Source organism: Nerophis lumbriciformis, linkage group LG11 (genome assembly GCF_033978685.3).
Source record: "Nerophis lumbriciformis linkage group LG11, RoL_Nlum_v2.1, whole genome shotgun sequence".
NCBI classification, from domain to species: Eukaryota; Metazoa; Chordata; class Actinopteri; order Syngnathiformes; family Syngnathidae; genus Nerophis; species Nerophis lumbriciformis.
Genome location: NC_084558.2, coordinates 47,192,642 through 47,205,969, shown reverse-complemented (window position 1 = coordinate 47,205,969; position 13,328 = coordinate 47,192,642). Strand labels below are relative to the sequence as shown.

General features: G+C 40.6%; 1 protein-coding gene across 1 annotated transcript in view; it reads right to left on the bottom strand.

The window, feature by feature from the left end:
- atp2a2b (ATPase sarcoplasmic/endoplasmic reticulum Ca2+ transporting 2b) overlaps positions 1 to 12,965 on the bottom strand; it is a 48,526-nt gene extending 35,561 nt beyond the window's left edge. Inside the window, exons 1-3 of the mRNA XM_061966470.1 lie at positions 12,421 to 12,965; positions 12,205 to 12,222; positions 12,035 to 12,117 (exon numbers count right to left, since the gene is read on the bottom strand). Coding sequence (XP_061822454.1) covers positions 12,035 to 12,117; positions 12,205 to 12,222; positions 12,421 to 12,538 — 219 coding nt within the window. The 5' untranslated portion in view covers positions 12,539 to 12,965. The remainder of the gene's footprint in view (positions 1 to 12,034; positions 12,118 to 12,204; positions 12,223 to 12,420) is intronic.
- Between the last annotated feature and the right edge of the window lie 363 nt (positions 12,966 to 13,328).

Genomic DNA, 13,328 nt, shown 5'->3' with positions numbered 1-13,328 from the left:
AACACTAAAATGGTGTGTTATCTTTTGGACGAGTATGCTCACTATAAGTGCAGCTGGGTGAATGCCTGCAAGTTTTTCCTGCTTGAACCGGAAGTAAAAGTGTTGTTGCATCTTCTGGTCGTCCATAGCGTTTCTATTCATATGGATTCTTCATTCATCACTCCAAGCAACATTTGTAAGTTTTACAATATAACTAAAACAATTCCTACTTACTAAAACGTCCCATGTGTGATGTCTATAGGAGTGTTTTCATGCACATTTATACGTGCTATCGTAATGTCATCAAGCTAGTGTCGTTAGCCTACGTTAATATGTCAAGATGTTTACTCGTGTCTGTGTTAGTATTATTAACTAAAAAAAATGACATTCTTTTAGTATTGTTTCAGTTTCACATATTCCCCAGTAAATTCACCAAAATGTCAAGGTGGCGTTATGGAGTCTATTTAGTTGATTGGAGAGCTAGTTTCCGCAGCCATGACGATGACTTCTGTTTTGTTTGATGACCCATTTTACTGCCGTGTTACAGACACCATTTGGAAACAATTATTGTAAATAAACATTTACTAAATATGTCTGTGTAAATAACTAAGTTCACAATTTATACATCTGTGGCTTATAGTTCAGTGCGGCTAATATATGGAAAAAAAATTTTTTTTCTCCTACTAAAATTTAGTGGGTGCGGTGCGCTTTATACTCCAGCAAACACGGTAAGACAAATATTATATCATCATACATTTGAAAAAAAAAAAAAAAGCTTAAATATGTATTTTGATACTCTGTATTTAGTTAACTTTAAAATGGTACACTAGCTAAATGGCGATAGTTTTTATGATTAAAAAAAACTAACTGGCAGCTCAGTGGCAGAAAAAAGGTGCTGTTGTTACATTTACAACAATACACTGTGAAAACAACAATCGTAAATGTTATGGTAAAGAAATGGCAGCTCAGTTACCAAAATGTTATTGTAAAATTCAGTGGTAACATTTTCCCATTTGCGGTAATACTCTGTTAAAACAATCGTTAATAGCCTAAAAGTTATAGCATTTTTTTTTACAGTGTAAGTAAAAAAAATCATCAAATGCATAGGAAATTGTTTAACAATATCATCCTTTATATTCATATCAGGCATGTGATTTGACCACAATGAAAAAGACTGAAAACATTTCCGGGGGTCTGGGGGACGAAGGCCCCCAGCCAGGTCCAGGTTTGGTTATTCACCAATTTAACATGCTAAAATTAACAAAGACAGCACCATTTGAAGAAAATATTTTAGTGTTTAAAGACATGAAAACATCATTAATAGAACATACCTTGCTTCAAGTTATTTCATATGTTTTTGGCGTTTCGCATGTACTTCCAAAGCCTTCAAACCTCGTGATCCATAGTCAATATTATCATGACACCACGTGCACAAAACCTTTCCGGGACGATCGATTTTCCGAATAAAATCACCGAACAAAGTCGTAACTTCCTTCTTCCCAACAGTATCAATTATTTCCCTTTCCATCCAGTCCCATCGAAACTTATTTTTGACATGTTTATCAATTTCTTTTACTCGTAAAGCATCCTTTCTCTCGAGAACCGACATCGTTTACATATGGAAAATGGCGGCAATAACCATTATGAATGATGACGTTATTAACGTCATCATTCATAACAGATGTCCTGATTGGTCACAAGGAACATATCGACCAATCAACTACGGCGTAATATAAACTACGTCTCGAATCTTGATTTAGGGTCGGGAAAAAAAACGGAAAAACGGGAGATAATTTCCCCCCCCCCCCCGAGATTAAAAAAGACGGAATTCCGACTTTAGACGGAAAAATCACATGCCTGTCATATATTATTCTGTTACAAGTGGCCCTCCTAGGACAGCCTCAATTGCGATGTGGCCCTCAAAGAAAACTGGTTTCACACAGACTGAAAGAAAAAACTAGTTTTTCATCTACAAGCCTTATGCGAGAAAAAAAACATATTTCCCTTTTCTGTACGTTCTAAATAGTAAAAAAAAAACTGCAAGCACAAGGCAGCTAACAATGCAGGTAACAAGAATTAATCGAGTCTGCCTATAGTCCCCTTGAAATCCTAACATTTAATATTTAACATAGTTTGATCATTTTAAGCATTACCACATTAGGCACATTGATTCCACAGGGGGGCATAGCCACTAATGCACCAACGACGCCTATTTTGGGACAAATGATGATCCAGAAACTTCTATTTTTGAGCCTGAATATAAAGAGGATGATCTACAAGTTTTAGAAGCTGTGTGCTAAACACGAAGCATCATGTAGCAGTATTGCTAAGTGTTAAACAAGATATACAAACACATTAAAACAATCACTAACTGTACAATGTCTGCTCTCCCTGGGATAAAGACTAATGGGCTGGTTGTACCTTTCAACACTAGACTGTTTAGCTGCTAAATTCCACATAATCCTCACTCCTCGGCTAGAAAATGCTGAGCAAACAAGCATCTTGACCCTTCCTAGGGAAGTCGAATGGGAGTTAAGAGCCAGTAACCGCAGCGTCACTCCTCTCAACTTATCGCTACAACCTTTTACGATGCATGTGAGAGAGTCATGATTCATTAACTTTTTATAACTCAGAGATGCAGCAGCTCTTGTGGCTAGCATTGGCATATCTCTCGATAATGCTGTGAGCAAGGTGCTGTGTTACCAAGCAAGAAAATGAGTTCCTCGGTGTTCGCTCTTACAATAACAATATCGCCGTAGCTTGGTGAATATGTAGGCCGCCATGTGAAGAGAACGTTATAGTCCCAACAGTAGAATCCCCATTACTTGCATTGCTAATATCTAGAACTCACAGAAAAAGGAAATGTGTGGGTTCTTGCCTGACATAAGGATTATGGCTGACGGACAAAATTCTTCTTTTTCCAAAAAAAAGTGAAATTTTTCTTCACTAGCTTTCCAGTAAAGCAGGCTGTGGCTCTCAGCATGTTAGTGATGTTTTCATCTGCAAACCAATCAACATCCTGACTGATTCACCCTCATTGCAACTAAACTCTTGACTTATGGCCATTTCATCCGATTGCGTCAAACTGGCCGGCGGACGGAAAGAGGAAGTGTCCGTGGTCCTGCTAATCCCTGGTCTGGAGTTGTACGAAACACCTGTACTCATAAAGTACCGCGCTCCTGATTAATTATAAAATACTATACAGCCTTTGAAAAATACCGGTACTTGAATGTTTCATGGACACGATGATGGTTACATTACTGGAAAAATGAGTCAACACACACACACAAAGCACTTACAAGCAGAAACAGTGTCGACATAGAATAGGGAGAATGGACGTATTTTGGCTTTAAAACTAACGATATAGGTAAACAAGTTTTAATCCTTTTTTTAAACATTTTTTATACATGTATTGATAGTGATTTTAGTGATGTTTTCTTTTTTAGAATGTATTTTTATTTGCGGTTTTTTGTTTGTTAAATTTTTTTTAACAAATACAGCGTTTTGTCAATAACAAATCTCTAACCAACACATTTTACACAGAAATTTGGCTATTTTCAGGAAGAAGTACATCATGCCAGTCATCACATATCTGCCACAATCATGTGTGTTCTTAAATGTGTGTTCCATGTCGAGAGCAGTTTTGATCTGGGCTTACATGGTAAACAACTAAAATGGATGCATTGTTTTATCCAGACGCATACGTTTGTCCAAATGTGGCCAAGTAGACACACTGTGGGTTTCCTGGACGTCGTTTACATCGCTAAAAGAAAAATCTAAGGAAGAGAATCCCTCTGCCATCTTCCACTAGTTTTTTTTTTTTAAAGGGGAACATTATCACCAGACCTATGTAAGCGTCAATATATACCTTGATGTTGCAGAAAAAAGACCATATATTTTTTTAACCTATTTCCGAACTCTAAATGGGTGAATTTTGGCGAATTAAACGCCTTTCTAATATTCGCTCTCGGAGCGATGTGACGTCACATCGGGAAGCAATCCGCCATTTTCTCAAACACCGAGTCAAATCAGCTCTGTTATTTTCCGTTTTTTCGACTGTTTTCCGTACCTTGGAGACATCATGCCTCGTCGGTGTGTTGTTGGAGGGTGTAACAACACGAACAGGGACGGATTAAAGTTGCACCAGTGGCCCAAAGATGCGAAAGTGGCAAGAAATTGGACGGTTGTTCCGCACACTTTACCGACGAAAGCTATGCTACGACAGAGATGGCAAGAATGTGTGGATATCCTGCGACACTCAAAGCAGATGCATTTCCAACGATAAAGTCAAAGAAATCTGCCGCCAGACCCCCATTGAATCTGCCGGAGTGTGTGAGCAATTCAGGGACAAAGGACCTCGGTAGCACGGTAAGCAATGGCGGCAGTTTGTTCCCGCAGACGAGCGAGCTAAACCCCCTGGATGTCTTGGCTCACACCGTCTCTTATGCCACCGAAGATGATCAAGAGAAGAATATCGACCCTAGCTTCCCTGGCCTGCTGATGAGCGGATGAGGGTATGTCTACAGAATATATTAATTGATGAAAATTGGGCTGTCTGCACTCTCAAAGTGCATGTTGTTGCCAAATATATTTCATGTGCTGTAAACCTAGTTCATAGTTGTTAGTTTCCTTTAATGCCAAACAAACACATACCAATCGTTGGTTAGAAGGCGATCGCCGAATTCGTCCTCGCTTTCTCCCGTGTCGTTTTTGTTGGTTTCGCTTGCATACGGTTCAAACCGATATGGCTCAATAGCTTCAGTTTCTTCTTCAATTTCGTTTTCGCTACCTGCCTCCACACTACAACCATCCGTTTCAATACATGCGTAATCTGTTGAATCGCTTAAGCCGCTGAAATCCGAGTCTGAATCCGAGCTAATGTCGCTATAGCTTGCTGTTCTTTCCGCCATGTTTGTTTGTGTTGGCTTCACTATGTGACGTCACAGGAAAATGGACGGGTGTTTATAACGATGGTTAAAATCAGGCACTTTGAAGGTTTTTTTAGGGACATTGCGTGATGGGTAAAATTTTGAAAAAAACTTCGAAAAATATAATAAGCCACTGGGAACTGATTTTTAATGGTTTTAACTATTCTGAAATTGTGATAATGTTCCCCTTTAAATATATAAATCGCCCGCTTGAATATTCCCTCGTCTCTTCTCCGACTCTCTCGTCGTCATTTGGGATGTCTGTTGTGATTTCCCTTCCTGGTTTGATGACCCGCCCTATCTTGCCTCTTATTGGCCTGTCCGTAATGTTTTGCCATAATCTTAACCAATCGTGACTCATCATAGTAAACCAACCAATCATGGATGTTCTTCTACGTAAACCAACCAATCATCGATGTTTCCCGTATAGTTTGTCCCCTGCCCGTGGAGTTGTTTTGCTGCGTAGCTTCCATTTTTAAGTTAATACTTTTTAATGGAAAACCGTAGTTTTTACCACTGGACTATCAAAAACCGTACTCATTACAGGAAAACTGTAGCTGTTGGCAGGTATGGCACAGAGACGGATCAAGATTTTAACACACATTGTAGGTCGGGGAATTTTTTTAGTATTTTTACAGAAAAAAAAAAAAAAAGACCGATTTTCGACTATAGACGGAAAAATCACATGCCTGGTAGGAGTTAAAGTACCAATGATTGTCACACACAACACTAGGTGTGGCGAAATTATTCTCTGCATTTGACCCATCACCCTTGATCACCCCTTGGGAGGTGAGGGGAGCAGTGAGCAGCAGCGGTGGCCGCGCTCGGAATCATTTTTGGTGATTTAACCCCCAATTCCAACCCTTGATGCTGAGTGCCAAGCAGGGAGGTAATGGTCCCATTTTTATAGTCTTTGGTATGACTCGGCCGGGATTTTAACTCACGACCTACCGATCTCAGGGCGGACAATCTAACCACTAGGCCAGTGGTTCTCAACCTTTTTTCAGTGATGTACCCCCTGTGAAAATGTTTTTAATTCAAGTACCCCCTAATCAGAGCAAAGCATTTTTGATTGGAAAAAAAGAGATAAAGAAGTAAAATACAGTTTATCCATCCATCCATTTTCTACCGCTTAGTCCCTTCGGGGTCGCGGGGGTCGCTGGAGCCTATCTCAGCTACAATCGGGCAGAAGGCAGGGTACACCCTGGACAAGTCGCCACCTCATCACAGGTCATCAGTTTATGATTTATTAAATTGTATAACAGTGCAAAATATTGCTCATTTGCAGTGGTCTTTCTTGAACTATTTGGAAAAAAAGATAGTTTTTTTAATTTATATTTACAAAGGATTTTTGAATTGTTGCTATTTTTAGAATATTTAAAAAAATCTCACGTACCCCTACTCAGTGGCCTAGTGGTTAGAGTGTCCGCCCTGAGATCGGTAGGTTGTGAGTTCAAACCCCGGCCGAGTCATACCAAAGACTATAAAAATGGGACCCATTACCTCCCTGCTTGGCACTCAGCATCAAGGGTTGGAATTGGGGGTTAAATCACCAAAATGATTCCCGGGCGCGGCCACCGCTGCTGCCCACTGCTCCCCTCACCTCCCAGGGGGTGATCAAGGGTGATGGGTCAAATGCAGAGAATAATCTCGCCACACCTAGTGTGTGTGTGACAATCATTGGTACTTTAACTTTTTTTTAACTTTTATACCTTAAAGTACCCCCAGGGGTACGCGTACCCCCATTTGAGAACCACTGCACTAGGCCACTGAGTAGTAGGATGCAATAGCTAACTGCTAATAGCAAGCTAGCGCTCCACAATGTAAACAAATGGGTGGATCCCCACAGACGTCAACTGTAACAATACCAATTACAAGAGCCGCCGCATATAGTCGATACAACAATGATTATGACATCAATATTTTTTTTTAATCACAACATACATTTTTCATTGTTTATAAAGCAAGGAAATACATCCATGGACACAGGAGGACTTTATGACCAATGTATGATCCTCTAACTACTTGGTGTTGGATTCATACCCAAATGTGTGGTATCAGCCACACCTTATGTAAAGTATCATACACCAGAAGAATAAGTGCTTATTACATTTGAACACAAGTGGCCTAATGCAAGACGGGGAGCGTGGTGCAGCTCTAAACGCAAAATAAAAACAAATCTGCAATATTTATGAGATTGCTTATTATTACCTGTCTGCGATCCTGTTCTGTCTCCCTGTAATGTTTGTCTGCTCTTGAATGGGATTGTGCTGAAAATGTTAATTTCCCCTCTGGGATTATTAAAGTATTTCTGATTCTGATTATGGCGCGAGCAGCAAACCCTATTGGAATTGCTTCGTTTATTAATATTCTCCCAATTCCATCGCATTTTTGAGGCACCAAACTCACATATTCAATCCGGCAAGAAAATGTTTTATATTTTTGGGGTCCCAAAAATACTACATTTCAAAATTGGCTCTCCAGCGCCCCCTTGAAAGTGAGAAAAAGAAATCAGCCCGTGTCACCAGTTTCACGTACTGCCACATGTCGTAAGTAAACAAACAAAGGCTCCTAATTTAGTCTGCTGACATATGCAGTGACATATTGTGTCATTTCTTATTCTATTATTTTTGTCAAAATTATGAGGGACAAGCTGTAAAAATTGATTATTAATCTACTTGTTCATTTACTGTTAATATCTGTTTTTATCTGTTTCAACATGTTCTACCTACACTTCTGTTAAAATGTAATAATCACTTATTCTTCTGTTGTTTGAATACTTTACATTAGGTTTGGATGATACCACAAATTTAGGTATCGATCCGATACCAAGTAGTTACTGGATCATACATTGGTCATATTCAAAGTCCTCATGTGTCCAAGAACGTATTTCCTGCGTTAATAAACATAATATGAATTTTAAAAAAAGGAAAAAAGATTGTGTGACGATAAAAAATACAGATGTAATTATAGTAGTATCGACTAGATACGCTTCTGTACTTGGTATCATTACAGTGGATGTCAGGAGTAGATCCACCCATGGCATTTGTTTACATGGTGACGCCGGTGAGCTACGGTGTGTAGTAAAGCATGTTTAGCTATTCCTCGTCCTGCAGGGATGATACTTGCAAGAAACTCACTTTATTCGTCGTCATGGAGGCGAGGAATAGTGATTTAGAAGTAGCTAAAACACTGCCGACCGCGGATGGACGTTCGCCGCTAACGAGCTTGCCATGTCTTAAAGCACCTCTTCCTGAGGGCGTTTCAGTGTTATAGCTTCACCTTTATCCTTAGTTTTTAGGCCAAAATGCGTCCATTCTCCCTTTTCTGTCTACACACTGTGTCTGTAAGTACTCCGTGTGCGTGCGCTGCCGAACACGCTCCTCTGCTCGCAAAGCCAGCAATGTCATGACGACGCGCCGTCATGCCCGGTAACCGGTACTTTTCAAACAGAGTGTAGTATCGTTTTTTATTCATTAGTACCGCGATACTATACCAGTACCGGTATACCGTACAACTCTAATTGGTACAAATGATGACGACACCGTGAAGTGCCAGCTGTTCATACCCATTCATAGTGGGCGGAGCCTGGCGGTGAAAACGGCTCCTTGCCACCGACCGGCCGTTACTTGACTTTAAATGACGTCTTTTCAATCTGATATGAGGCTGATTGAGAACTCATCATGACTAGACATTAGTCATGATCACCGTATTTTCCGGACTATAAGTCGCACTTAAAGGGGAACATTATCACCAGACCTATGTAAGCGTCAATATATACCTTGATGTTGCAGAAAAAAGACCATATATTTTTTTAACCAATTTTCGAACTCTAAATGGGTGAATTTTGGCGAATTAAACGCCTTTCTATTATTCGCTCTGGGAGCGATTACCGTCACAACGTGACGTCACATCGGGAAGCAATCCGCCATTTTCTCAAACACATTACAAACACCGAGTCAAATCAGCTCTGTTATTTTCCGTTTTTTCGACTGTTTTCCGTACCTTGGAGACATCATGCCTCGTCGGTGTGTTGTCGGAGGGTGTAACAACACGAACAGGGACGGATTCAAGTTGCACCAGTGGCCCAAAGATGCGAAAGTGGCAAGAAATTGGACGTTTGTTCCGCACACTTTACCGACGAAAGCTATGCTACGACAGAGATGGCAAGAATGTGTGGATATCCTGCGACACTCAAAGCAGATAATTTCCAACTGGACTGGACAGATCAGCATTCAGGAAAAGAGAGCGGATGAGGGTATGTCTACAGAATATATTAATTGATGAAAACTGGGCTGTCTGCACTCTCAAAGTGCATGTTGTTGCCAAATGTATTTCATATGCTGTAAACCTAGTTCATAGTTGTTAGTTTCCTTTAATGCCAAACAAACACATACCAATCGTTGGTTAGAAGGCGATCGCCGAATTCGTCCTCCCTTTCTCCCGTGTCGCTGGCTGTCGTGTCGTTTTCGTCGGTTTCGCTTGCATACGGTTCAAACCGATATGGCTCAATAGCTTCAGTTTCTTCTTCAATTTCGTTTTCGCTACCTCCCTCCACACTACAACCATCCGTTTCAATACATGCGTAATCTGTTGAATCGCTTAAGCCGCTGAAATCCGAGTCTGAATCCAAGCTAATGTCGCTATAGCTTGCTGTTCTAACCGCCATGTTTGTTTGTATTGGCATCACTGTTTGACGTCACAGGAAAATGGACGGGTGTATATAACGATGGTTAAAAATCAGGCACTTTTTAGCTTTTTTAGGGATATTGCGTGATGAGAAAATTTTGAAAAAAACTTCGAAAAATAAAATAAGCCACTGGGAACTGATTTTTCATGGTTTAAGCCTTCTGAAATTGTGATAATGTTCCCCTTTAAAATCCTTTTTTTTTTAAAATAAACTCGACAGTGCGCCTAATGTACGGAATAATTCTGGTTTTGCTTGCCGACCTTAAAGGTATTTGATTTGGTAAATGGTGTAATGATAAGTGTGACCAGGAGATGGCAGTCACACATAAGAGATATGTGTAGACTGCAATATGACTCAAGTAAACAACACCAACATTTTATATGTTCCATTGAAAATATAGAACATTACACACGGCTCTCAAAAATCTATCAAAATGTTTCAGTACGACTTTGGTTAAACATAGGAGTATTATTATGGTGTGTGTAAAAGGTAAGACATTTTCTGGCGTTTTGTTTTACAATATTATGCAAAAGCAACTTTTCTTACCTTATGGTACCTGCTGATCTGTATTTGGGATCTGCATAAGTCCTGAAAAACTGCACGCGTCCGCCTTTGTCGTCGATAAGCTTCTTCTTTTTCTCTATCTTCTTATTATGGGACATTCATCCTCCGCTGTTGCCATTTCTAATATAAAGTAGTGTAATGTTCTTACTTATATCTGTCAGTAAACTCGCCATGTAAGCGCTAAAACATACCGGTGTAGTGTGCTCACATTATTCACCCAAGGAACTTTAGTTATTAGAGAGTTCCGGTGGGACGGTTTTTCACGGGACACATTTCCGGCGGATGAGGAGACGCTGCTCCGATATTGATTGAAGTAAAGTCTGAATGTCATTTAAACAGTTAGCTCCATCTTTTGACACTTTTCCCACTCCCGTCCTTGCACGCTACACCACTACAACAAAGATGACGGGGAGAAGACGCTGCCGAAGGTGAGCCACGTAAATAAGACCGCCCACAAAACGGCGCATCCTGAAACGACTGTCAGAAAGCGGCTTGAAGATGATTTGTGAAACATCATCTATGCAACATTTTAACCAAAAGAACCACCATTACATGTTATGTAGACCACAAAGAAGTGTTTTCCATTTAGATAATAATAATAATAATAATATGACTCCTTTAATGCGCCCTATAAATCAGATGCGCCTTACATATGAAAAATGATCGAAAATAGACAATTCATCGGCAGCGCGCCTTATAATCCGGTGCGCCCTATGGTCCGGAAAATACGGTGTATGGTCCCCAATATCTCCTCCTTGTGGTGAAAAATTATAATGTCATTACTTCCTTCCACATGCTCCGATCTTTGTTAAAATTTTGGATAGTCGGACCCGACATTGGGTGGGACCTTCTAGTGGTGGAAAATGATAAAAGTCAAAACTTCCGCACGCTCTAATTGTCCTAATTTTTTTGATGTTGGGTCGGGTGCCTTAAGAAGGACGGGTTCGCGTACATTATGCGTTCCCGTCGACTCACGTGGACCCCGAGTTACACCGGGGTGTGATGCTCAGTTTTGAAATGACGCAAACAAAGTAGAGTACAACGTGTTTGCCATTTAGAAAATAATAATAATAATATGACTCCTTTAATGCGCCCTATAATCAGACGCAACTTATATATGCAAAATGATCGAAAATAGACCATTCATCGGCAGCGCGCCTTATAATTCGGTCCGGAAAATACGGTATCCATCCATCCATTTTCTACTGCTTATTTGGTCCCCAATATCTCCTCCTTGTGGTGAAAAATTATAACGTCATAAAGGGACGGCGTGGCGCAGTGGAAGAGTGGCCGTGCGCGACCCGAGGGTCCCTGGTTCAATCCCCACCTAGTACCAACCTCGTCATGTCCGTTGTGTCCTGAGCAAGACACTTCACCCTTGCTCCTGATGGGTGCTGGTTAGCGCCTTGCATGGCAGCTCCCTCCATCAGTGTGTGAATGTGTGTGTGAATGGGTAAATGTGGAAGTAGTGTCAAAGCGCTTTGAGTACCTTGAAGGTAGAAAAGCGCTATACAAGTACAACCCATTTATCATAACTTCCTTCCACATGCTCCGATCTTTGTAAAATGTTGGATTGTCCGAACTGACATTGGGTAGGACCCTCTAGTGGTGGAAAATGATAACACTCAACAAGCTTTGAAGCTTTTTTTAGGGATATTGCATGATGGGTAAAATTTTGAAAAAAACTTCGAAAAATAAAACAAGCCACTGGGAACTGATTTTTAATGGTTTTAACCCTTCTGAAATTGTGATATTGTTCCCCTTTAAGAAGGACGCGTTCGCGACTCGGTGTGATGCTCCGTTTTAAATTGAAGTGAGATTTTGTGTGCGGCCTTATTTTGAAATGACGCAAACAAATTTGAGTACAACTTACAAAGGATATGCAGGCAGCCAGTAGCAGGATCCTCACAAGCAAATCTTCAAACTGTTCCACCACCAGTGCCCAAAGGGATTTGCCTTTACAAAAAAACAAAACCACGGTTGAAAATGAGCCACGTTTCATCAAAGTTAAGTCTTTTATTAGACGGTTGATTGTTCACTCACCTTCCTCAGCCGGCAACTCTGCACATCATCGTCACAGGTGAGAGAGAAAATGAGGTTATTATACAACAATGGTCAGCCGGCAAAGATCAAAGGATGTACAATTAGCATCCCAAAAAGCGCTGATCAAAGGAAATGCGATTAAAGCACCCTGGTGACGTCACGTCCGTTACACGCTAACATTATACTGTGGCTACACGGTGAATCGTTTGGTCTTACCGTTAGGTCCGAATCGTTCTCGTTGCTTCTTGACCTGTTCCAAGCTCAGTCCGGTGCTTTCGTTGACATTGAAGAAAGTGTACACTTCTTCCACCGTCTTTGTGTGAGCGTTGTCCATGATGATGACTGGACTCCCCACCTGACGCTGGTCCTCTCTCTTCTCGGTCGCAGCAGAATAAAGCGATAATGAAACAGCGACTGAATACTCCTTTAACAAAGTGAAGTCAATAATAGGAAACAAACAAAACGGCGGATTTGCGTCTCGGGGGAGCTAGCAACCTGTTAGCCGCTAATGCTAAGCTAACAATGCTATGGCTAGATGTTGCCGGCTGCGTTGTGAACTAGTACTCCCGATAAAGCTCCATATTAACGTAGCTGTCTTTGAATTAACGCTTCGTCTAAGCTTGTAGAAAAAAAAAACGACGACGGAAGCGCCACAAAATAGATTAAATCAACATGTGCTTGCTTTCTAGCCTGCTCTGCCCGAGTGTATTATTGCGGAATCACCAGCGTCCTCTTCGGTAACCTCCGCCGCAACTCGAATGCGGTGTTCGGTGTCCGCATGTGGAGCCTTCTGATTGGTCGGCGCAGCCGGAAATGCTCTGACGTCATCGTTTGCATTTGACGTCATGGTTTTTCGAGACGATCAACGTTTATTGATATATATATTTCCTATGCATTATGCTATAATCATTTTGTAAATATAGTTTAATGTTGGCCTATCACCCAAGCATGGATTAGCCCGTTTTCGCCACTAAATGGTAAAAGTCATAATTATTAGATTATTATCAAATCTAAATTATTAGATAAAAAGGTCAAACTCATGACATAAACGTCAGATTTATGAGATTAAAAATAGACTTTTAATCTCATAGTTATGAATTTTTAACTCATAATTAGGATTTGTT